Source organism: Podarcis melisellensis (assembly GCF_964234715.1).
Source record: "Podarcis melisellensis genome assembly, chromosome: 6".
Lineage (NCBI taxonomy): Eukaryota > Metazoa > Chordata > Lepidosauria > Squamata > Lacertidae > Podarcis > Podarcis melisellensis.
In genome coordinates, this window is record NC_138538.1 from 70,900,793 (window position 1) to 70,927,744 (window position 26,952).

At 40.7% G+C, this 26,952-nt stretch overlaps 1 protein-coding gene across 4 annotated transcripts; it reads left to right on the forward strand.

The window, feature by feature from the left end:
* Positions 1 to 852: 852 nt before the first annotated feature.
* Positions 853 to 25,316, forward strand: ZNF326 (zinc finger protein 326). 4 transcript variants are annotated; one of them, XM_081914241.1, is made up of 12 exons: positions 853 to 1,363; positions 4,160 to 4,280; positions 6,126 to 6,531; positions 8,759 to 8,954; positions 11,078 to 11,112; positions 12,881 to 12,965; positions 15,058 to 15,172; positions 17,471 to 17,618; positions 18,357 to 18,456; positions 19,831 to 19,961; positions 22,692 to 22,787; positions 24,628 to 25,316. In XM_081914241.1, the coding sequence occupies exons 1-12, from the start codon at positions 1,348 to 1,350 to the stop codon at positions 24,796 to 24,798; spliced, it is 1,620 nt and encodes a 539-aa protein (XP_081770367.1). In that variant the 5' UTR covers positions 853 to 1,347; the 3' UTR covers positions 24,799 to 25,316. The 4 variants fall into 4 exon arrangements, with proteins under 4 accessions (XP_081770367.1, XP_081770366.1, XP_081770369.1 ...); XM_081914240.1 differs by having other exon boundaries at positions 1,173 to 1,363; positions 15,058 to 15,154; XM_081914243.1 differs by lacking the exons at positions 11,078 to 11,112; positions 12,881 to 12,965 and having other exon boundaries at positions 1,178 to 1,363; positions 15,058 to 15,154.
* The last annotated feature ends 1,636 nt before the right edge of the window (positions 25,317 to 26,952 follow it).

A 26,952-nucleotide genomic window follows, 5' to 3' on the forward strand; every position in this document is an offset into this window, starting at 1 on the left:
GGCCCCCTTTTTCCCCCTCTAGGCTGCTGCTCCAAACAGCTACTCCGGCTGGCTTTAGGGTGCTCATATTTCAAACAGTGAAAATCCGGACAGAAAAGCTGCTGACGTCTGTTGTAAACAAAATCTGCCCTTTTCCCTTATGGGGTATCCAAGAGCCCATATAGAGTCCTTACATAGGTTCCCTATTGGTAGGAGCAAATAACAGAGGCCAAAGCAGCTAGTAAGCCTGATCTTTATTGATCTGTTGCAACAGGATCCTCACTCACCAGAACGCAGGAGGGAGGATGAACCCCTAACAATGGCGTGCAAGGCCTTAATTTTAAATTCCCTGCTTTGGAGCTCAAGACCACCCCCAGAAACATCATACTTACATCACAGAAAAGGCGGTCTAAAACAGAAATTTGAATGTTGTTTTCCCTGTTTGCCAGGTTATCTGATTGCCTTTCCTGATTTGTCTTTCCTAATAGTCTGTCACCCATTAAAATGCTGATTACTCAATTCCTGAGACAATGGGAAGGCTCCCTGACCCCCCCTTGAAAGGAAAACATTTGGTCAGCTGGGGAATCAAAATGGTTTCAGGTCGGTCTTTCTGTGCTGATCTATGTACGTGCTTGGTTGGTATGATAATGTATGAACATTACCATATATCTAAGACCTCAAAATTCCTATCACACCACACAACAAATATAACTGATTTGTAAGAAAGACTGTATAATCTGAAAAAAGAGACTTTTGTAAACCAAGAAAATCTTTAATAAAAACATTTTTAAAGAAAAAAGAAAAGATGTTGAGCTTTTTTCTTTTCTTTCTTGGCAAAATCTCAAGGGGGGGGAATGCCGTTTTTGAGCTACTTATGGAAAACCGTGTCGAGTTGCCACGCGCCCGGATTTTCCCGGATGGCCGCATCCCGGAGATGACGTATGGCAACCCTGCTCCGAGCCGACGCTCCGTAAGAGATACCTTGCAGTTCACGCTCGGCGCTGCGCGGCGTACGCACATCCGGCGGTGCCCAGTAGGTGGCGCTCCCCTTTGCCTACGCTTCCCCTACCCTTGAGAGGGAGAAAGATCTCGGAGCAACTTCCGCCACCGCCGAGGAGGGGCCGCCCGAGCCCCTTTCTACGCGGACCTTCTACCCCTTCGCGCTCCTCCTCTATAGCCGGCGACCCCGCGCAGCCAATCGGAGCGCTCCGGGGGCGGTCTCTCAGCCGCGCTCCTCTCAGCCCCGGCCTCACTTGGGCGCCCGCGGTGCGAAGGAAGCGGCAGGCGAAGCGGCGAGGAAGGAGACGCGACCAGGAGGCCGCCGACGTTCCCAGCAGCCCGGTCGCACCGCCGAGGGCTGTCGCCGCCATGGATTACGGGGAAGGTGAGGCGCTCCGGAGAGGCCGCGACGAGGCTGCCGCCGCCGCCGGGCTGGGCGCTGCGGACTCAAGATGGCGGCGGGGTCTGCGGCGGAGGCGGGAAACGGGCCTGGCTGGGCGCGCCATGTTGGTGGGGGAGGGGAGGGGAAAAGAGCCCCAGAGCCTCGCCCGGGTCTGTGCGGGGGGGACTCAATTTCGCCTGCTTTTTAATTTTTTTGCTCTTCCCACCTCCCCTTTTAAATTAATAAATAGTAATAGTAAATTAGTAATAAATAAATAAATAAATACTAATGCTCCACCAGTTAATTTCGCCTACTTTTTATTTTTTTTTTGCTCTTCCCGCCCCCCCTTTAAATTTCATTTATTGAATGTTTTCAGGCAAGTGAAGACGTTCACAGGGTTATCGGGGGGGGGGAAGCTTGCATTTCCTAAAACAGCTGATATAGTTGAGGAAAAGAATAAATGGAATTAATTGGGATACGCAGGAGGGGGGAAAAAGAAGATGGGAGGGGGGATTTCTGGAACCGCTGAAAAGAGGGGTTGGCAGAACTCGAGGTTTGCCAGAATTGTTGAATTGCTTGCATTTCTTGTCGTCGAGATGTTTATTTGTTATAAATGAAAATCCTGAATACGCTTACACACACACACAAACACACACACCCCAGTACGATATCTCATCATTATCTCCTAGCCTGGCCCTTGCGAGGGCGCGCGGGTAGGTAGGGTGGGGCTCCTGCAACAGCCACAGCTGCACGTGGAGAAACCTTTTTCCTAGGTTCACCCCACCCACCCAGCAACCCAGGGGCGAGACTAGGCTTTATTTCACCCGGGTCAAAGACCCGGTTTGGCACCCACCCACCCTGTGGGCATTTGCACACACAGGTTGCAAGTTTCAATGGTGCCCCTTTAGAGGCTGTGCCTGGGGCAAAATAAAACCTAGCTATCCCCCCTCCCTAGCTACGCTGCTGCCCAATGTGTTATTTTTATTATTACTATATTATTTATTAAACTTATATACTGCCCTATACACACAGGTCTCAGGGATATTCATAGGATAAAATTGCAATATAAAAACCCAGAATACATAATCAAAATGCAAACAAGAGCAACCCAATAACCCCCCCACCCCAAATAATCAGTGACGGAAAATAGAATTTAAAACACAGAATATTTGTAATAAAACATATAAAAGTAAGGGTAATCGTCAAAGGGTAGGTTAAAATATCAATTAACTGTCTTTCAAATCAAAACATTTTAGCCAGTGGGTTTCCCCCCAATTGTAACCCTTCATAGAAGCTCTCTGATCCAGTGGAGGCTTCCATGAAGGGGCACTGGGAAGCATTTTCTATTATTCCCCCTTCCTTCTACAGCCGTTGCCCCCATCCCCAAATCTTATCCAAGAGTTGGGGAAGCCTTTGGGACAGCATTTGGTGGGAATATCTTTTTAGGCGCATCCAAAACACTAAATTATCTGGGTAGTTCATAAGTTTGAATTTAGAAAATGAAGGATATTTCCATTTAAACTCTCTTATAGCTGTAATACTTCTTCCTTGGAATGAAGAGCTTTTAATAGTTGTTGTTTTTACGTTGACAACTTATTCTTAACAATGATTGGAAAGCCTACCAGATCTTTTGCCATAAGTTGCATTACTGCTATTCTTATATTTTCTGCAAGAGCGGGACAGGAAAAATGCAAGTAGACAGTTCACAAAAGCAATTCACATGCCTTCTGCTTCTCAGAGGTTACATCTGGGACCCAGTGTACTTTTACTGGGTTCCTATACCTAAGTGCAGTAGGTGGCAGTCCAAAGCAGAGAAGCATAATAGTAAATCTGTAGTCTTATGTTTGTATTTTGTTCTGCTATGTTTGGGGTGCCAGTCCTTGATCTGTCAAATCCTGGTATCAGAGAGGTTGATTGATTGCAGTCAAGTAATTCCACAAAGCCAAGAATACTATTGTGTAGGAGAAAATGGCATCTACAAGAGCTGGTGTCTCCGTAAAGAACACATGTTTTTCATTTAGAAGTGGATGACTGCTGGTGGAACCCTGGAGAATAGGAAAGTGACTGAACTAGGCCTTGAATTGGTTTTCCCCTTCCTGCAGGGCAGGTTTTTTTAAAAAATTGCGTCTTTTGCTTCTGCCAAAAGACAATGTGGGGCGTGTGCCAGCTCTTAAAAACTTCTTCAGGCTCCCCCTCCCCTTTACTTGTTCTGGTGGAAGACAGCCCAGAGGGGGCCTCATGCGTTGGGTGAGATCCAGCTATCTTACACTTTGAGAAGACATATTAAAATTGGTGGACTCTCCACGCTGCTCGCAATATATATGATTTCTATTACATGTGCAGAGGCACAGAACATAACCCCTGCTTAAATTGGGAGTTGCCTATATAGTTAACTATGGCTAGCAGCTTTGAAACAAGCCAGGAGCCCATGGTTTAAAGCAGGGGTCAGCAAATGTTTTCAGCAGGGGGATGGTCCACTGTCCCTCAGACCTTGTGGGGGGCCGGACTATTTTGAAAAATAGATGCATTTTAAATAAAAGGACACATTCTACTCATGTAAAAACACGCTGATTGCCGGACCGTCTGCTGGCCAGATTTAGAAGGCGATTGGGCCCGATCCGTCCCTCGTGCCTTAGCTTGCCTACCCATGGTTTAAAGAGTATATTAGTTGCACTTTATTTGATTATTGTTAGGTTTATTTCCAACCTTTTTTCCAAGGTGGCTTACACTGTTATTGCTGATCCACTAGAAGAGGTCACGAGTCTCATTTTAATGAAATCAACTTCCTTCCTTTCTTAGAAATGGACCGTGACTATGGGCATGGTGCCTATGGTGGCCCAAGAGCCATGGACTCTTATATGAACCAGTCATATGGAATGGAAAGTCATGGAGGTGGTGGAGGAGGCGGTGGTGGTGCCAGGTAAAATACTGAATCACTTGCCTTACGTATTAAACGAAAGCATAAATATGTTTGACAATATATCCTTATTGAATTTAAGTGTTCCTTGAACATGCCATGTTGATCCTGTGCAAAAAAGCACAGGAAGGTACTGTGGTAGATTTTTTAAAAAAATATTGGGGTTGGATTCTTTTAATGATGTACAGTGCTGTAACAGATTTTAAGATGACTGCATGCATTTGATCTAGAGTCTCTGACATCACCATTGAAGTAGCAGCATAGAACGTATAGTTGAAGTAGACAATTTTGATTACATTATTTGATTTGATTTTAGTCTTCAATTTTCAAGGAACATTTAAATTTCACTTATTTAGCGCTAATACATTTTGTTAAAATGTTCCCTTGTAGACAAATTGTCATGTCCAGATTATTTTATTGGCAGGTACTAATTACACTAAAATGTGTGTTTGGCTTATTCTACAAATTTTTTGTGCAGTGATCTTACCATTTTGTTCTTAGCGCTGTAATGGGATTCTGATAAGCTTTTGGATTTGCACGGTGCCTGCAGTTCATGTTTACTAACTTAAGGCCATCCTTTTTTTTGCAAAATTGGTTTTCTTTTAAGATCTGTGCATTTTAAACAAAATAACTGGATGAAACATTAAACTTTGTTGTATTCCATTTTTATATTTTAATTATTGTATGAGAATGCAAGACTGCAGGTTGGCAACCCTGAATCCACAAGATCTTTTGTGACATTGAAAATCAGGAAACTGCACAGTTTTGTTGAAGAATTGGTTGATATCCAATACTTACGCAAAGTTAACTGTCTCAAGAATAATGTTTAAGATGTACCTACCGTTTAGTAATCTGCATATGATTGGAGTTCACTGATCAGAATTAATTTAAAATCACTGTTGTAATAGATACTTCTGTAGATGGTATTTTAAATATGCAAGTTTGTGTGACTGAAATTTTAAAAATGAAAATGGGTTATGCTGTTGTAGACGAGGATAGTATACATAGTCACCAGTGTCCAATTTTCAAAGTAAAGGCTTTTTCTGTTTCTACTGAATTAATTATATTTTTATGCTGGGAGAGACTCCCCTTTATAGTGCAGTTGTACCTGACAACTATGTCCCCCTGCACTCTGCCTATTCCTGTACCTCAGTAAATGAGTAAAATACTGTTCTATATGGTTTTTGATGTTTGCATGTCATGCATAGCCTTTCCTTCTGTCAAGGGTACATTGATACTGAAAACTTATACTTGCCTTTTCAGTTCTATACTAAAGTACCTTCTTTAGTCTCTAGAATATGCCAAATGTAATAATAGAATATGGGGTATTCTGGCAGTTGGACTGTATGTTGCAGAAATAAGAAAATTAAATAATTGCACTGTGAACTTTGCAGGGATTAAAAGAAAAAAGTATCAAGTTGTAATTGCCTCTCATTATTGATACTATCACAACTTTCCCGATTGAGAGGAAAGCCTTTTAAATGCTGTTAACTGTTGTTAGGTATGACTTCAAAGATAAAATAGTTTTATTAACCTTTAAGTCTGTGCAGGTGCCTGCATCTGTAAGACTAGGTCTGGGCACAAATAATGAGGTTTAAATACTGCTGATAGACTAAATTTAGTGAAGTTCAGGTATTCTGAACTTTTAATATTACTTTTATAGAAAAATGGCTCAGATAGCTTTCTGTCTGGTCATATCTTGAAATTGCCCAGCCCTAATCAAGGCAAACCCTACCAAAGTAAAATATACATTGATTTGAGTTGATAAATGTCAACTGATGACTTGTCTTTTGAAATGTTTTAACTTTAGTAAGCTTACTTTTTTTTTCCTCACTGCAACTTTTCCAGGTTTGGACCTTATGAGTCTTATGACTCCGGGTCTTCTCTGGGTGGGCGAGATCTGTACAGATCTGGCTATGGTTATAATGAACCCGAACAAAGCCGCTTCGGAGGTAGTTATGGTGGTCGATTTGACAGCAACTACCGGAATAGCCTTGACTCTTTCGGAGGTAGAAACCAGGGCGGGTCTAGCTGGGAAGCACCTTACTCACGCTCAAAGTTGAGGCCTGGGTTTATGGAGGACAGAGGAAGAGAGAGTTACTCTTCCTACAGCAGTTTTTCTTCACCCCATATGAAGCCTGCACCTGTAGGCTCTCGGGGGAGAGGAACGCCTGCTTACCCTGACAGTGGATTTGGAAGCAGAAACTATGATGCTTTTGGAGGACCATCAACAGGCAGAGGCCGTGGCCGAGGAGTAAGTACAGAATCTTTTCAGATTCTTTTCACTAGTCACTCTTTTAAACCCTTTCAAGACCATAGCATTTAAAACAAACGGGCGCTGTCCAAACACAGTGCACTTTTGGCCAAACTGTTAGGGTTGATGACCTCCCAATCCCGTTTGGTATTTACCTAGAACTTAGCACCCAGTGTTTCTTCATTTGCAAGTAAAGCACTAAGAGATTAGTTGCTAAGGCTTTTATCAAATCTCTCCTTTTGTTTGAAAGGTGAAGATTAAGGCAATGGGTTTGGTCTAAAAGGGGTTAAAAGGAATTGCATTTTTCCTTGTTAACACTAGCATCTTGGCTAGTGGGAGAAGTCTTGAATCATTGTAAAGGTTAATTAGAACCTTTCTCCGTTCTGAGTAGCTTAAAGGTGCAATGTATGTATACTGTTGAATTTTAGAGGTTGAATGCCATACATCTGATTTTGTCCTGATAGGCAGGCAATCAGTTCTACATACTCATTCTTAACTTAATGTAAGGTCACTAGACTTACGTGGAGTAATGGGTATAATAAAGATGTGTAATAAGAAATTAGGTGATTTGAAACTATAGTTAAAGGGGCGCCATCAACTTAACTAATTGTTTCAGAATGAAAACTAACGGTGCACTGAACAGTTTTGTCTAACACTTGCGTGATTTATATATAAAATTGCACACAACATGTTCTTGCATGCTGAATGTGATGTTCCAGTGCAGCTTCAAAATTGCAGTTGAAACATTGTGAAAAGAGTAAAAAACCCTCAAATAATAGCAGGAAAAACTTTTAAACAGCTGCTAGACTCCTGATGAAATACTTCAGGTTTATAAGATGATGATGTCCCATTAACTTACTTTATAATCTTATATCTCATTTTAGTACAAATAGTTAAGTTATAGAAGTTTGTCTTGATCACATATATGCTATCATAAATATCATCAGCATAATATGTTTCAAGAAACTAGCTCTAAAAAAGCATAAAGTAGTTTATTTATAGCCTAAATGTAGAGATAAAGATCTTTAAAAAAAAGAAAAGGTGGTCTGCATCCCTAAACTGTTCTTTCAAAAACGTTTTTAGCCATGTGGCATTCTGAAGGGTACAATTGGCATAATAAGATTTAAAGCAGAGAGACATAAAAGGAGCTAGGAGCCTTCTTGTAGTTTGGTAATAAAGTACTTTGCATATTTGTGTAGCCCTTGTTGTCAAGACTTTCTTTTTTTTAAGTAGGTTTATGATACTGAGTGAGTTAAAAGTCTCAGGGAGTATTGACAGTTCACTTTTTAAAACTTAAGTGTGCCTTTCTTGAACTTGAAATACTTTGAGGAATAAGCTACTTACTGTACTTAAAATGCATTGCACCTTTAATGGATCTGGAAATATTTGCTTGTGCAAATGTAAATCGCCTAGAAAGTGTCCTTTTGATTTATGTACATACAGCGTGGAGATATTGCTAGATTGTTTTTTGCTAGGGACCAATTTGTAGACAAAGTGAAATTTAGAACGTGTGCATGGACTTTGTTAGCATATTATTTTAATGTTCTCTAACATATTCTGGTGTGCTAGTGCTATTTGTTAGTCAAGTTAGGGAAACTTATTTCTGCTTATATGATTTCACTTATCCAGTCAGATGAGCTTGCTTGATTTAATTAAATGTATCTGTAGGAAAGCTTGCCTGCCTTTTGGTTGGTTCCTTCTCTTCAGTTTGCTTCTATTTTCAGTGCCTTAAAATGTGTGGAACAAGCCAATTTAAGCATCCTTATGTAGATGTCTGAGAAAGGAAGAGAGGAAATAGTTTTTTCACACCAGTAGATGACAGTTTGATCCTTGTTTCAAAACATTTCATGATACAAAGCAGTCTTGTTTTTCTGCACTCACTGCCGCAAACCCCCTCTTCTTGATATAGGATAGAAATACGTTTTTGGCTTTGTCTTTTGTTAAATGTATCATCTGGAGAATCTGAAGAGAGGGAATATAACTGAAATTAGAATATAACTCAAGATCTGGATTTATGACTTCTCATAAGCAGAAATTCATTTAATATAAACACTTTGTGGTCAATTAACTGAAAAATGAATAAGCTTGCAGTTCTGATGTGTGTTAACTTGCTAGTATTGCGTTCTTTTCCTGGAGTTAAAATATTTGTAAATATGTATTTGTAGGAATTATGTTTCTTCTAACCAGCCATATCATTTTCTAATACTTGCTCTTCACCTGTTTACAGTACATGGGAGACTTTGGAGGCATGCATAGACCTGGAATTGTGGTAGACTATCATAACAAACCCAGTAATGCAGCAGTAGCTGCACGAGGAATAAAGAGAAAAATGATACAGCAGCCGTATAATAAACCAGGTGGGACATTTATCAAGAAACCCAAACTGACAAAACCTAATGTGAAGATGAACCAAAACAAACCTAGTAAGTAATTGAATGAAAGATACAAATAATAGCGCTATTTAACTTTTTCTGGGAGGAGACATTTATGATGATTTGCCATTCTTCATTTTTCAGCCTCAAAGCCCCTTTTGAAACTAGCACAAATTAGAAAATTTAATCTGCTACTTAAAATGAAGTCACTTTATCAGATTTGTGCCTATATACTATTCTCCTGTGTGAAATGTTATCTTGGGAAATTAGTCCTTTAATACATGTACGCCTATATTTTGGAACCTCTTCTGGCTTCTTTTATTGTGAAGACTGCTTGCTAGATTCTGTAGGATTGTTACCAAGAGAACAATTGCTGCTTAGACGAATTTCAGACCTTAATGTTTGAATGCTTATGGAAATACAATATTCAGATCAGATATTTTTGTTGTTCCCTTCTGCAAAGATTGTTGACTTGCTATTTGAAACAACAGAAAGTTAACATTTTTTTCTGCACTAACTTCACTAAGCTTGTTTGTACGGATTGCTTTGTATGTGTATTTCATCCTAAATTTTCCCCTCATACTTTTTGGGCACAGTGTGTGAATTGACTTGAAATTTGAGAGGACTCCAAATGGCACACATGCCACTTTGCAATATCTCTATTAGTGAAATACTCATAATTGCGATGAATGGAGTATATGTGGCTAAGTTCTGTGGCAGAAACGTGAGAGGTGGGTGGAATGACTGTAACATATTGCATGGTATCTCCACATGTATCCCTAGGTGATGGAGACTGGGCCACTTGCCATCAGTGTTGATGGGCAGGTTTGCTCTTCCTGAATGGCTGCATGTGAGAAAGTAAAGCAGATTTTCCCAAACCCAGCCACTGGCCATGCTGCCTGGGGCTCATGGGATTTGAAGTCCAATAATATCAGGAGGGCACCAGGTTGGGGAACGCTGGAGTAATGGGTCGTCAGAGGGAATCCTGGTTGGGATGGGGGCATAAGTACTACCAAATTTACTTTCAGAACCTTGAAACCAAAATAAGTATTTGCTTGCAAATGTAAATGTGCCATCGAATCTAATGCACACCTTAATTTTCACAAAGTAATTTGGCCAAAAATGGTGAGCATTAGATTTGAGTAAATACAGTCACATGCTGTATTCATCTAATATTGTGCATTTGGGTATTGCTCACTAACATCGCATCAGCTATAGCTTGTGTTCAGGGGTGGCCTGTGCAATAGGTACAAAAGATATTAAATATATATATAATGAAAACTGGAAATTAAATTTCCTCTTAGAGTAGAAGCATACCGGACTAGATTGAGAGATTTCTCATAAGGGTCTCTGCCTTCATCCATCCACCTGTTTCTATTTTGTCTTTATTTTGAGGTAGATTATCCTGTTTATGTCCTACTGGTGCCCTTAAGCTATGATTTTTGTTTTCAACCAGCAAGAAATTGACAGTGGTCTCTGTTTGCTGGAAATATCTTCAAAACCTCGTTTCAGTTGTCTTCATCTCATTTAAGCCAACCTGAGATTTAGGCTTAAGACCTGAGATTTAAAACTTGTTCTTTATATGAATAAGCAACTTTTTAAAAAAGTCTTCTACTGTTGCATATGGTCTTGTTTCCACAGTGTAATCAATGAGATGGTCTAAATTTTTGTTTACCATTTCTTGTTAATTCCTCTCACTGGGGTTGGTGGTCTGTTGAAAGCCTCAGGTATGCTATTCTACCTTTGGAGTCTGAGAGTAAATGTAGAAAACACAACTGATTCTTTCATGCGCACAATACGATGACTGATTTTAAGTGTGATATAAACAACGGTGAATTGAATTTAAAAGGTGTGTAACCAATGAATGGAAAACCAATTACACAGTATGATGATGTAATCCTACATGTGCTAGTTCTGCTGCATTCTCCCAGTTTTGATATAATTTCAGTACCAGTGCAAGAGCTTGATTAATTCAAATTATATGTATTTTCTTTGTGGTTTTTTATATAACCTGCAACTGCATGCTATTTTCTTTAACGTATTCTTTCAGTTTTCTATAACCAAGCTTCCTATTTTCCCAGTTTCCCAAGGATTTAAGCAAAACGCTAGGTGAGACAAAATATTACACTGCAGCTTGATTCTCTTTAAATTTCTTCCTCCTTTCATGCTAATAGAACCATGGACACCAAGCAAGAAAGCTACTACAGAGGTAACGATCTCCAGCTTTGCAAAATATTGTACTTTGCAACAAGCATTAGAGTGTGTCTTGATAGTTAACACAAACACCATATATGATCTAGAAGGCCATGGGGCACAGTGATGCCTGTTCCAATGAGATTTTTCAGTCTCTCTCTCTCTCCCCACCCCCTTGATAGTGCTGGACTAGAATAAGAACCTGCTGTTAATACAAGAGTGAGGATCGCTGTGGTGCAATCCAGAGATCAATCTAAACAGATTAGAATTCAGTGTCACACTATTCCAGTTGCTCCATTCTGGGGGTTCACCTGACCCTCCACAACCCGATTGGGGAAAAGGAAGGGGGAAAGCCCCATTGCAGAAGTGGAAGACGTTGCACTCGGCTTCCACTGATGGGACTGGTTAGGTGAATGCATCCCATTGAATTTTAAGGGTAGGCAACTGGTGGTTCTTTTATATGTGCCATTGTGGGTTTTAGTCTTAATAAGACATAACCGAAAGGCAAGATAAAAGCCATGTACTTGTGACTCTTCACCTACTTCCAGATTTTGGTCATGAAACCTGCATTTCTAAAAAACACATTTAATACATTTATATCCTTCCTTTCCATCATGGAACTCAATGCAACATTAGTAATAGAATGAACACAACGAAAACATAAAAAATGGCTGCATGAACATGGCACAACACAAAAACCAAAGACCCTCTCATAGCCTGGTAGAATACAAATGTTGAATGACATCCGCTAAAAGCTCAGTGTAACAGTTCTGGTGCTCCTTGTCACATGTGCCACCACAGGAAAGTTCCTGCTTCCATTCTGACTTCAGATGATGGACACCATGTAGGGAACCCCAGGAAATTTGCTGTATATGGGAATGGTCTCATAGCGTACATCCTCCTGAGACTGATGGGGCAACTCATTAAAGTTGAAAGAGCACAGGTTGAACAATGGAAACTTAATATTAGGAAAGTGGAAATACATGTTGGTAAGATTAAAGGATAAGGAGACTTCCATTTCTGAGTTGGGCAGCTATTAGAAAAGCCAGGAAAATAGAAGCCTTTGTCCCGTCAAGAGCCTGAATGTTGAGCAAGATACAAATGCTCTTGTAGCTGACATGCTTGGTTGATCAGAATATTTTATCACGCCATGTGCAAAGTAGATGTTCCAAATATGATAAAATAATTGTGATCAGTCAAGCATGTCAGCGACGAGGACATTTGCATCCTGCCTAATATTCATTAGCTCTAAGGGTGCAATTCTAATGATAATTACAGTTTTAAATGCATTATGCTATGTAATAGCACAACTCTTCAAAAGGTTTGACTGATGGATTGTTAATGCCAAATAAGTGGAATTTAAAATTATCAGTTTCAGCGGAATCCAATATTTTATCATATAGTGGAAGTTAACCTTCCTCTCCACCCTTTGCCCTGCCCCCACCGTTCCGAAAAAATCTTCTTTAGAGGGCAAGGAGAAGAGAGGAATGTGAAGTCCTGTTCTGTGAATGAGTGGATGCCTGCTCCACTCGCCCACAGACAGTGTTCAATGCAACCAGATTTACTCATCACCACACTAAAAATGGTCTTGTAGCAACTTAACATACAGAAATACACAACCAGAATTTACTTTTTTAATTCATTCCTCTTAATTCAAGCTGATCACTTCAGCTAATGGAATTGAATTGAAATGAATGTTTTCTTCCCGTTCTGGAATTAATGTGCCACGTTTTGTCCGCTCATCTGTTTACTCTGGAAACTTGTGCGTTTTGACCTTTCATTAGGGTAATGAAGCTGAAGCAGGTGGCGCAATTACTGATGAAGACTTTACACAAGATGCCTGTGATGGCATCTGTCAGGAATTTGAAGGTAAGCCTGCTTATTTTATCAGGTAACTCAAGGTACAGTGCCTCTACGGTTTCATCTGGTGACATTTTCAAGAAAAACTGTACTTAATGATGTGTTATTTCCTGCAGTTGTGTGTTTCATCTTCAAAACAGAGAACGTTTAGTTCTATGGCTCTTGACTGTGACAAAAGTATCATTACTTGCTTGTGATAACGTTTTCTTTTCTACACCCAGATCATGTATACACAACGCTTATTTGACTTTCTGTTTCCTGTAGCATTAATGCTATCACTTAAAATTAGAGCTCTAGTATTGATCATCCTTATCTTTGTAGTTACTTAATATTTCATGGTATTGATTTTAAAGTAGACCAACTGCCAGCTGTTCTTCACCATACATTGGTTGTGTTTATACATGCTGCTTATTAAAACAGGTAAACTATCTGTTTCTAGGAGAAAGATGTTTCAGTTGCTAAACCATATCTTCAAACCCACAAGCAAGAAAATTCTACATTGAGGCTGAAATTCTGTCCTAAACCTCTTTCCCCCCTGATGTGCTTTGCTATTGTATATGGTCTGTATGATAAATGAGGAATGCTGGGAACTTGCTACAAATTGTGTGGAGTTTGTCTCAAAACCTTGGGTGTATCTCATACTGTGTAATAGGCTTTCCATTGAAATACTGTTCACTGAAATACTGTTTGTGCTGCTATGATTACAAGGTGAAGCAGAATCTTCTTTTTTTTTACTCCAAAATCGAACCATCTTACCACTTCAGGTTACCACTGAAGCCTGTTTTGAGATTCTAGTGTAGTGTTGTATCTGGATTCATATTGATGGCACCTTAGCAAATTCACAAGTTGTTCCGCTTAAATCTTCAAATGAAGCATCATGCTGGAAAGTAGGAGTCTTGAGTTGGTTTCTGGACTTGAGCCTCCATTCCTCTGGACTTTAGTAAATCTAGAGATTTAGAAGGTGTCTGCTGATCTTGAGAGGCAAGGTGCAGACTTTCTCTCTACAGAACCCGATGTCAGATGGCTTATACAGCAGTTAAACAAGGACTCACTTGCGTTTCCTTTGAGGTAAGGTGCCACATTGCAAGTTCATCCCTATGGAGCACTTTGGAGAGGCCTAGGAATTCTTTGGTGGAATGGATTTCTCTCTGTGTGTGTAAAAATGGGAGTGGAGTGCTTTCTCTATGTACTGGGGGAATAGTACTTCCATTGTTTGCTTATCACCTCCAAAAGTAATTGTAGGCTGTTCTGATTATTATTCCTACCTTGGGTGTGAATAGCAGTCAGAAATTGACATCATTGGTACCTGTTTTTAATAAGGCAGATGTTTCTTTCAAAGAGACATGCAAAGGAGAGAACAGCTGTTTGGCTGCTTGAAAATCATGTCCAGATTGACATCAAAAACCCCATTTTGCCTGTGAATTGAAAACCTGCCCCCCCCCATAAATGCATGGAATCAGTAACATCTTTGAAACGAAATTTTGAAGTTGCTTTTCTGAATATGCAATCGCAAGTTTGGAAGAATGAGGACTGTTCATACATTTTGATATTTGTGTTTAAACCCACCAGATTGTCAATCATTTGGGGGGAACGATTAGGAAACCTGTGCTCAATGTTGTGTTGTAGTTTAGGGTTAAAGTGTTCCATTTTATTGGGATTTTGAAGATTGCATGCTTTTCCTTTTCAGATAAGTTTTCCCTATTCAATAAGCTGTCTTCACAATAAAACCAGGAAGCATCTAGCTTAAAACAGCATAAATTTTATGCAGCATTAAGTTTGATATCTCCTTGATTGTAGGCTCTACAACTGTTTACTGTTCTCTGCTGTTCCCTTACATAGTAGTGCCTTTAGTATCTAGGCACAATGAGGTTAGGTTGGCTTTATCTTTTGCTAATTCTCAAACCTACACTGAAATGCTTGGATATTCCCTTTAGCTTTAAATTAACTAAGCCCTGGTAGATGCCGTTGGCATAGGTGGCTTGACTTTATTCCTCCTTAATGACGCCCTAAGTGTAGTGGTTGAGGGTAAGTTGGACTTCACATTTCCCTCTTGTTGGAGTCTAGAACGCAATGATTTATTTATCTCTTTAATTGTTTTTAGGTGTCAAGCCGGAGGTGAAAAATGAAGAGGAAGAAAAACGTCGAATTGAGGCAAGAAGAGAGAAGCAAAGGCGTAGAAGGGAGAAGAACAGTGAAAAGTATGGTGATGGTTACAGGTTTGTGGTTGAAATGTCATGAATTTGTCCCCAGCCAAAATTCACAGGCGTGCAAAGTGGGAATAGCATCTTCCTTATGCTGTCTTTGCTCTGCCTGCTCCATGGTGTCTTATGCCTGAGCTCCCCAATGCCACATAGAGAGTAGGCTATATTTCCATGTATCTGGAAGGGCAGACGCTATGTATTTCATGATAAGCCATTATTCCTGAACTATCAGGAATACCCAAAGAATTATTCATTGTAAGGACAGAATGCCTGCACACCATGTTGAGGGATCTCCTAGCGAATGATCATTTAATCCTCTTGTGAAGAGTGTGTGCTTAGTTTCAGTGGGAAGGTTCACAAGTTGTAATGGGTTTATTTGGTTTTGTTACCCGTTTGTTGTTGTTATTGTTGCTGCTGTTATATCTGTACCCCCGCCCATCTGGCTGCATTGCTGCAGCCACTCTGGGCAGCTTCCACCTAATAAAACATAAAACATTGAAAACTTAACAATACAGGGCTGGTATCGTGGCTAAAAGTGAGCTGCAAGCCCAAAGGTTCTTGGTTCAAATTTTGCCATGGTCATAAGCTCATTGCAAGTTTCCATGTTCAATATGGAGGTGTAGTGCATGAAATAAATGTGTTGTGGCACTTGGAACATTTGAAATGCTATATAAAAATGGTAATTGTTGTGATTTACTGCTGTGGTTTAATGTTTGACAAGTAAGACTTGCTCAGCACTGTCTGACAGCGACATCAAATGATGTCCACCCACTTGCTCAATGGGACTTCCTGTCCCTTTTCTCCCTCCACATGCCCTCAAACGCGTGGAGCAGATTTTGGGAGCGCATGGAGGGGTGAGGAGGGAGGAGAAGGCTGTTGCGGAACTGGGTGTCCATTTGCACTATGTTGGATTTGTCTGGGGTCTTTGATTCTATATAAACTTTGAAATCCTGGACTTGGTGTGTTCTGTTAACAAGCAGAAAGTATAAAAGTAGCTGCTGTTTTGACTAATATCACCTGCTTAAACAGGAGCGATAACATATTTCTTTCTCTAGAGTACAGTAACTTTAGGATTGTTGAGTCACTTCTGTTAGATTAATACTGCGGATTTCTATTATATTGTAGTCAATCAATCAAGCCTTTATTGCATTAGCATACAGCCATAGCAGGATAAGACAAATAATAATAATAATAATAATAATAATAATAATAATAATAATAATAATAATAATAATAATTAATAATAAAATGCTAGAGACAAGCAACCAAACAAGATTCAAAGCGATATTACTGGCATTATGACATTTAAATTACCCTAAGACAATAATGTAAAGATTTAGTTGCCAGCGCCGGGAATCTAAAATGCGGATGTATATAAAGCATATAATGGCCCCAAAATAGGCTCGGCACATTAAGTTAGAAAGGTAATAAAAAGAATTAAAACAGGTCCAGGTCTAGGACACACTACCCAGTCAGGGAAGCGCTGAGTTTCAAAGCCTACACTATAAAGATTTCCACCCCACATGAAATTTGGGGATTTGCATGATTAAAATGTGTAACTAGGTGTGCCTTTTACTTTTCTGCCACCTCTGCCTGGGTAACCATGTGTCTGCAACAAAGAGCCTTGTTGCACATTAAAGATCAATGCCTTGTGGCAGAATCTTTTGTGGGCTAGAGTCCCATCAGAATGAGGATTCATTTGAATTTCTCTCTGGTCCATGAAAGCCTGTGCCACAACACATTTGTTCCAATCTTTAAGGTGCCACGAGATGAAATACTGGTCTTGCCTTTCAACCCAAGGCATGCTTATTCAGAAGATACTATATTTTTCGCTCTATAAGACACACATGACCATAAGACACACCTAGTTTTTAGAGGAGGAAAACAAGGGGGTGGAAATCTCTCCATCTCTGCGCAGCGCCTCTCCAGTGAAGTGGGAGGAGAAACGGAAGAGGCTCTGTTTCTCCTCCCGCTTCGCTGAAGGGGCGCTGCGCAGCTCTCCTCTGCGCAGTGCCATTTGCTCCAAAAGACGTACACACATTTCCCGTTACTTTTTAGGAGGAAAAAAGTGTTTCTTATGGAGCGAAAAATACAGTACTCTCACTTATTTCTATTTCAGTTGCCACCTTGTATGAATCACATGCTTAAAGGGTCCAAAAGAAACTCCAAACTGACTTAGATTATTGTGATGGAACCATCTCTGTGTTTTTAACCGTATATAACATTTGTCAATGAAATGAATTGAGTGTTGCAGTGGCAGGATTTTAACAAATTCTATATCTCTCTGTGCAACATGTCTCTATCTTCTGCCAGAATGGCATTCACCTGCTCATTCTGCAAGTTTCGAACATTTGAAGAAAAAGACATTGAAGCTCATCTGGAAAGTCCTGTTCACCAGGAAACGTTAGATCATATTCAGAAGCAAACCAAGTTCGATAAGGTTGTGATGGAGTTTCTACATGTAAGTTGTCTAAATGGAGCTATAGATTGGCTTGTGAAATGCACAATTCACAGTGGCAATAACCTTAAATTGGGAAAATTGAAACAGTATTTCTAACACCATAAGTAAAGTGATACATTTTCCTAAACATAAATAACATTAAAGAATTCTGAACACTTATGTTACTTGTTTTTATACATGGAGTGTGTTGCGTGACAAAGCCCACCCCCCTGCTAGGACCAGTACTTTAAAATAACCTTGCACCTTTCAGATACCAATTTCTGTCTTCATTTATACACCTGGGATAAATGCTTCATCTTGCTGCAGCATGGCAGGGATGGCATTGACCAAGAATAGCACAGTGATCAGGTTTGAAAGAGCTTGCTTAGGCATGAGTGCTAGCTCAGGGGAATTCTCAAGATCTCTTCTTTCACTAGTGAACCCCTTTGCTGGATTGCAAAATGCTTTTGAATCTTCTCAGTTACAAAAGCAGTTTGCAACACTGCTGTCTTTATGGGGTAGTGGTGAAAGCCTCTACTGTTTTCAGAAGATATCTCTCTCTCTCTCTCTCTCTCTCTCTCTCTCTCTCTCTCTCAAGCACCAACCCCCTTTGGGCTCATCAAACTAATTTCATAATACTTTGGATCCTGGCCAGTGAGTCTGGTAGCTTCAGTATGTGGGAGGTGAATTTAAAACAAGTGAAGATAATGTTTGATTTCCTGAAAGTGATTACACTCTCTCCCCCCTCCCCAAACCAAGGAATGTATGGTGAATAAATTCAAGAAGACCGCTATGCGTAAGCAGCAGACTACTAGCCAAATGGAAGCTGCCCAGATGACTGAAAAAGATGTTATGGAAGGCAAGTAGCCCATGAAAGCGTCTGCTGTGTGTCAGCATAGCAAATTTGTCATGTAGGCACAGTCTAGAACTGTACGTTAACAAGGCCAAATCATATTTCCTAATTTGGTCACCAACTCAGAAGTTGGGGGTGCTGGTCTCTGGGATAGGGCCTGTTTTTAGACACCTGCCAAAAACTCTTATTCCAGCAAGGCTACCACAGTGTACAAGTTAGCTGTATTTGTATTATTTATTTATTCTACTGATCTTATTTCTGATTTATTGATAATTAATTTATATTTCATGTATATTTGTGTTTTAATAGTTTTGCAGATTTTCGCTGCATTTTATGGATAATTACATACACCGCTTAAAGAGTTTGTCGTCAAGAGGCCCTATGAATCTTACTTAATAAATGCATTTTGAAAACGATATTGGACTCGATGGGACTTCCCATTTAACTAGCAAGGGCAAATGGTTCTGTAAACCTAAGTGATTGTTACTTAAAACAATCAATTTTGGGAGGAGAAATGTGGTAAATGTCACTGCACCAGGCATTTGCAAAACTCCCATATTTGATGCCTACTTGTAAATCTCTGTAGAATAACCTATCACATTTAAATGTGATAGTACCATTACCGTATTTTTCGCCCCATAGGACGCACTTTTTCCCCTCAAAAAATGAAGGGGAAATGTGTGTGCGTCCTATGGGGCGAATGCAGGCTTTCGTTGAAGCCTGGAGAGCGAGAGGCATCGGTGCGCACCGACCCCTCTCACTCTCCAGGCTTCAGCAAGCTATCCGCAAACCTTGCAAGCCCGGCGGGAGTTCCCGCGGGCTCACAAGGCTTGCGGGCAGCAGCCTGCAGCCCGAAGCACAGGGCGCCCTCCGGGCGGGTGTCTACAAGCCCTGCGTGCCCGGCGGGAGGCTTGAGGCGGCAGCCTGCCGCCCGAAGCACGGGGAGACCTCCAGAGGGCACCCCGTGCTTCGGGCGGGTGTGCGCAAGCCTTGCACGCCCGGCGGGAGGTCCCGCCGGGCACGGGAGGTTTGGGACGGCAGCCCGAAGCACGGGGAGCCCTCCAGAGGGCGCCCTGTGCTTCGGGCAGGTGTGCACAAGGCTTGGGACGGCAGCAGCGGCTGGGGGGGGGGGAAATAATTTTTTTTATTCATTCCCCCCTACCAAAAAACCCGAGGTGCGTCCTATGCGCCGGTGCGCCCTATAGGACGAAAAATACGGTAATTGGCATAAATTTGGAAGAAATTCTTATTCCTCCCTTTCGTCTCATGGTTTTGCAAAATCCTTTTTGTTCGATATGCACACACAGATCCCTTAACCCTTACTACATGTCTTTCTCTTAGCATAATCTGTTACCTTTAACATACTTGTTTCTTTGCCAGGTGTCACGGCTGATGACCACATGATGAAAGTAGAGACTGTTCTCTGCTCTGCATGCAGTGTTTATGTTCCTGCTCTACACAGTTCTGTTCAGCAGCACTTAAAATCTCCTGAGCATGCAAAGGGAAAAACGGTAAAATTTGACTGTAGAGTTTCCTTTTACCTTATTGATTGACCACTAAAGGGATAAAGATGGTCTAGTGGTGGCATCCCAAACCTTCGGCCCTCCAGATGTTTTGGGCTACAGTTCCCATCATCCCTGACCACTGGTCCTGCTAGGTAGGGATCATGGGAGTTGTAGACCAAACATCTGGAGGGCTGCAGGTGGGGGGTGCCTGGTCTAGTGTGTGTCTTGGTCCGTTGCTTCATTGAACCCACGCTTCCCCCCCTTTGTTTGCTTTGCCATGTCATTCAGCCGTCAATATCAGCAAGAGTTCATGATTATACCACACAGTAGTACAAAATTTAACAATCCTGTTTAAGACATACCAGCTCCCGTGTAAATTAGCAGAAGAAAGGGAGAGTACCTAATGAGATGCATATATTTGGTTCTTATATTAAATCTAAGCGCAGTTGGGAAAGATCTGGCTGGGTAGTGGTTAAGTTTACATACTAGCCCAGAGCTGTGGGTGCCACACCACAAGCTATGGGATTGGCTTTCCCAGCCAACTGAAGATTCCACTTGGAATCTGATGATTCAGCTTGGCCACACCCACAATCTAATCAGTGACCCAATGGCTTGCTCGCTAGGACTAAGCTGTAGATGGATACAGAATATTGACAAAAGCTAAGATCACCTTTAGTGCCAATCCTCCTCCTGGAATTTCAACTTTGATTAGATCGTTTCCCCCTAATTCTATGGTTCTCTACACTTAGAATCATTTGAAAATGAGTAGAAAGCAAAACTTAAGCTCTGTGCTCATTTGTGCAGACAGTTGGACGTACACAAACGAAGTACGACAGGCCATTCCAAAAGCAATAAGGAGAACTCCATCCTTCCACAAATAAATGGTTAGCGTTGCAGTTAATAATGACACCTCTGTAGTTGCTCTTATGATGGACGAAGTCCAATCATAGTTTTGCACTTACTTGGCTTTCCCCGTGTATAGGTTTAGTTTCCAAATAGGTGAGTACTAAACTCCAGTGAAACTTTTTCAGCAGTACTGCAGGTAACCTGAAGCAACCATGCACACATAGGATCGTAAAGCCTTTGTGGCTCATAATGTATGGACTCCTATGAACAGGAGGAGGAGAGGTTACCCCAAAATTATGTTGAAACACTGACAGGAAAGTCAACGCTGATATTTTTCCTCTTTGGGGTAATAAGGAATTGTCTTGATATTTTTAGGAAAATAAGATTTTTTTCACATTATTGAAAGTCCATTGAAAACCAAAATCTAAAAATACAGCTTACTCCCCACTATAAAAACAAGTTAAAAAAATAATAATAGCCTTAATCCAGTTGGTGCCTTTGCGGTCACAGAAATGCGTTGGAGAAGCATCCAATAATGGGGACGGGTTTCTTCCACCAATTTTCCTCTCTTCCTCTCTCCCTCTGCCCCCTCAAGCGGTCCCAGTATTCTCAACAGATCCATTCTAGAGAGTTGGAGGTTACTCCAGAACAGAGTGGATAGTGGCACTGGGGGAGGGGAGGAAGGGTATTGGACAAAAATGACCTTGCCTCCTACCGTTCGAAATTAGCAGGGCACCCGGCACATTTTGGACCTAAAGATTTTTCATTTGGAAGCACCTCCAAAAGTCTGGGTGCCATGTTTTGCACCTGGCTGACACTCAACAATTACTGAAATGTATGTGCTTTGAAGCCTCGAAGTATATGTTAAGGATAGACAATATGTTAAGGAATTTAACAATAAAGAGTAGAGTGTTTTGAAAACTGAAGTATGGTACCAAAAGTTTTATTGTCAACACCAAATTAAATATGTATTAACAATTTTTGCTAAAAATCTGATATTAACAACGTGACACTTATGTGAATTGCCTATTAGTTCATATTTCTCAAAATAATAAATAAAAAGTTTTGCGCCCCCCCCCCCCGCCCACGGCATTCTGTTTTGACACCCACAACCCAGGTCCCAGAAGCCATTTGGCTCCTAGCTTTTTTATCCCAGTTTCTAACACTGTTGCCGCCTCTTCTGCTACCTTGTGTGTTTTCCATTTATAGCTTGCTCTTATCATTTCGTCTCCTGTGGTTGACTGGAAGATGGATAGAATTTTATGTTGTCACCATTCCCCGCCCCCTGAGAAATCAGTGCTATTAATAGATAACCAACGAAGTAATTCATGTCCTATTTTGTATACAGCTTAAATTTAGTGATTGAATAAGTGTTTGTTAATGTGGTTACTTGGCAAGCCATACATTATTTTGATGAGATTAAGGGTGTTGCTAGCGTGTTTTAAAAACACGGGAACTGCTACAACGCTTTATGAAGCCAACTTTACTTCCAGGTGTTGACAATAGGCCTCAAATAGTATGCGCTTGTATATCGTAAAAATTAATGCAGACAAAATGGATTCATACTTAAATCAAAATCCTGTTCTGCAGTTGATCAAAACCAGTAGGGTTTGAAGATCATTGCAGATTCTCGTTTAATGATCCATAATAAATATAAAACCGCAGAGTCCTAAACTATATCCTTTTATGATTGCACTAAAGCCAGTTGTTTAGTTGGTGCATAGCACTTTTAACAGTAATTCAACTTTTTACTGAATATTTTACTTTTACTTTTCTCTTCAATAAGCAGTTCATATGTCTGGCTAATATTGCATTTGTTATAATGGGAATTGGATGTCTCTTTGGAATAGGTTTCTAGTGCTTGTTTTTACAGTATAATCTTGTTTACAGACTTACAAAGAGCAAATTAAAAGAGAGAGCGTACTAACTGCTACCAGCATATTGAATAACCCAATTGTGAAGGCACGATATGAGCGCTATGTCAAGGTAAGCTTGCAGTATGACCTAACTTTTTAGCGGCAGATAAAGAATGCTTAAGATCGGCTCCTGCATGATTTTCTCGATTTGATCATTTATAAGTGAAGTAATCCTATATTTTTAGTTGGGTACCTGCACTTCATATTGGTAGATAAAACAGCTGCAAACAGAATAAATAAAAATTAATTGATTGATCAGAAGGGCTTGTCTGTTGATCAATTAAAATGGCAAATATTTGTGGACTAAAATATTTCCAGTGCAAGAAACTATTTGTGTAATAATGTACACTATACCTTAGAAAAAGCACTCCTTTGTGAGGTGGAAAGGATTAAGATAGTGCTTGTCATTTGCAGTTTTTTACTTGTTACTACTTCTTAAAAACCTGTTCGATAAGAGGGTGTTTTTAGTGAACTGAAATATTTCTGATCAATTAAAAGTTGCAGCTCTTAAGTAGAAACATGAATTTCAGCTTGAGTAGTACTCAGTATTAACTGCCTTACATTACCTTAAGACATAATTTGGTCTAAATGGAAGAAACGGAACGTGTGGCTATCAAGCCATGAAAACCTCAGCAGCCTAATGTGGTTTGAGTTTGCGAATGTAGATGAATTGGTAGGGGCAGTTTGGCTTCCAAGTCCATTGTCCAGAGGGCCAGGGAGGGGCAGGCAAGCTTCCCCTGTTGGAAGACTAAACAGTTCCTACTGTAAAGCCCTGTTGATTGGTTGCCGGAGGAAAACCAAAAGACAGTCTTTCTTTGTCTAGTTTCTGGCCTCTTGTTGTTATTTGTAGGCAGCTTTCAGGGCACGACCATCACAAACCAGCTTGCATAATTGGGAAATAAAATACATAGAAGGAAAACTGCCATAACGGAACATAAAATTTTAAAATGCACAGGTCACTTGGCTTAAAAGTTACTGAGTAGTACAACAGGAGACTAGTAATACTTAAAATGCTTGCATCTATTGCGACATTAAAATATCTCTTTTAGGAAAAGAAGCTGCTTGAAATAAATAGGTAAACAGTTAAACTTGTAGGTTGGAAATGACATGCACATCTGTCGGTGGGGATTCCCTATAAGTATTCCATTTAATCACTGGGCAGCTAGAAATAGCGTTGTAGAGGTGGACAGGGAAGGGGGAATGGCGACTGAAAGCAGATTATCCACCTTACTCATATCCCTGCCTCGCTTCCCCCAGCCCCAAATTATTTCCCTTCCACTGTTCCTAATAGTAGGGAAATTCACTACATTAGGTTTTCTCCCTGGTTTGTAGGTATGTCAGGTACTGGGAAGGTTGTGGATCCTTCAGATCCATGCTTGTCCCTGGCACGCTTCCAGTCTTATCAATAGCATGCCTGCTTTTCACCTTGACTGACACCAGAGTTGGTCAACAGCTAAATAAATTTACGTGGCATTGGAAGGAAGCATCCAACATTGGATCACCATGATGAGATCGAACAGAGGTCTCTATCCTCAGAGAGAGGTCTAATGCTTCCTTTGTTCTCTGAGATGCCTTCCCAGGGATCATAAGATTTTGGGGTTAGTGTGTTACCTATCTGGTCCCCCCCCTCCAATGGTGATTTTATTGAACTTTGCAGAATATGTGAGCCAAAAACGTAATACAGAATTAATCCTGCTTGTTCCTGCACGTACATTTTAAATGCAGGCTATCGTTTTACTTATTTATATTTGCAGCAGTTTCGTAACACTCATTATTTAAAGATGCCTTCTAAGCATGCCATGGGAATTGTGTATCCGGTTTTATCCCGCTGTTTCCTTGCATCTTCCACTCTGTTCTTCACCCAACATGCTTTGCCCAGTGTTGCTAATATTTATCAATGTTCTTGCTAGGGTGAAAATCCATTTGAAGTTACTGATCAGACTCCTGAGCAGCAAGCGGAAGAAGACAAGGCAGACGAACCAGTGGAGGAGGAGGAAGAGGAAGCAGAAGCCGAGGAAGAAGAGGAAGCCGAGACTGCAGAACAAACCGACTTCACTCTTGACCAAACAGAGGATGCTTAAATGCGTGAAATGTGCACAAGTAGAGGAAAATGCCGCTTTATTTTTATTGTTTCCGTGGCTAAGTGTAAAATTTATAGTAGTTAGAAATAAGGCTTTTTACCATCCCTACGCTATGCATGCATTCCATTTAAATTGAAAATGTGTTTGTTACTTTGTTTTTACCTTTGCTTAAAATGAAGGCAAAGCTGTTTTTAGTTTAGCTTTAATAGTAAGCCGGTGGCTGTTAGATTCGATTAAACATTGTATGGTGTATGTGTTCTTAATGTTGGTTTTCCTCTCTTGGTGTTGAGAATCGGAAATAAAGGAACGAGACCGTTTAATCATTTCAGCACAAAGGTATTTCAAGTGAATGCTACAGCTACTTTGTTTTAGAATGCATAAACTTTAAGAATTATGTTGTGAGTGTGGCCGTCTTTTGGACTGCATCACTCATTGTAAAATACATGTTACAATATATCTTGTAGTCTTTTTGTGATAAAGATGTATGTTTGTAGCAATAAAACATTTTAGAAATCTTAGTGTTTTGTTGTTTTAAGCATTGGGGTGGGGGAACAAGAACTGAAAACAGTTAAACATTAGTAGAATTAAAACTATATATTAAAAATGTACAGATAAGCACAACAAAGGCGGCAGCATAGCATCAGCCCACTTATTAAAAGCAGTCAGTTCACAAAAGCCGGTTAAAACAAGGTGGTCTTCACCTGCCGGCAGAACAACAACAAAGAGGGAGCCAGTCTTAACTTTTTATAGGGAGGGAGCAGACACTGAGAAGGCCCTGTTGATCTATGCTGAATGCTGTTGGAAAGCAGCCTAGTGGCTCTGCTCCACCTGGAAAGCTTCTGCTAACATGTTGCTACTAAGGCCAAACAAAATTTTGCTTTCCTTTCCCTTGTTTGTCTTGTATATTTCTGAAAGGTGGCAGCCCCCATCCTCGAGACGTCCTTCAGACTATCTACCATGGACTATGCACTTGCCTTATGAAAAACCACAGTGTTCCCTTCGTCAAAACCTAACAGTTTCCCCCAGACCCTTGAATTCTCCCACCTCACTACTAAAGTGAAAGACCCCGCAGGCCTAATTAGGCTCACTGCTTGTTGTATGGGCACTATTTTGCCCTGAGCTAACCTGTTAGTCTCCACTGCTTTTAAAAGTGCATAGATTGTTTGTCGGTCCTTACCACGGAGGTAGGAACTCTGGGCTCTCCAGAATATCTTTGGGTAATGATCATTTGTCCCAGCCAGCATTGTCTTCGGGGAAGCATCGTAGCTCAGCAGAAGAAGACTTCAGTTCTGATTCCCAGCATCTTGTGGGACTTGAAGACAGTGCTGTCCAAAATTTTGGAGAGTCAAAGTAGACCAGGAATGGGGAACATTAGTCAGATGGTGAAGGGCCACACAATCCTCAACCCTAGTGAAGACAATGATGGACCCCATGGCCCAACATAACTCCTACCACAGAAGTTGGCATCTGGCAGTAGCTGGAAGCCACAAGTGTTCCTCTTCTGTCTTACCGTAATAATACTGTGGAATGGAGCTTATAAATATATCAGGCTAACTTCTGTAGTTAACAGCAATTTGCCATACCCAAACTGGTTAAAAGCAGAAATTGGAAATGAGTTGCAATACCAACCCAAATGTTGATGCTGGGTTTCATTTAAATTGCCATCCCTTCATGACATTGCGATGCTGTGTGCCTTGATGCGGTGTGTTGCACCGGGAACTTTAGGAAGCCTTTGTGCACTGGAGTTTTTGTCCTAGCTTCCGCGAAGGGGTTAATACGTTTCCAGCCCTGGGGGTTTTTTGATTGCCTGTCTGTGCTGAGGTCATTGTCACTCTTAAATGACAGATGTCTTCCTGAAAATCCCTTGCATCTTCCCTTGTGATGTAAAGTTCAGCAACTGCAATAACAGGGTGTTGTTCTCTAATAACTGTTAAATTTATTCTTTAGAGATTTTGCAAAAATGTCCTCTTGCTCCTACAGGGACTCCCTTGGCACCGAAGTCTGTGTTTTCTTTTTGCATAATGCCTGTAGATTTAGAGTCACCGTACTCCCAGTTGTACAGCTTCTGTAGCCCTGGTTCAGTGCTGCTGAAATGCTCGTAAATCTCCTTTCTTTGAGCGGCTTTGTGCAGCAGCTGGGGTACGACAATAAGGT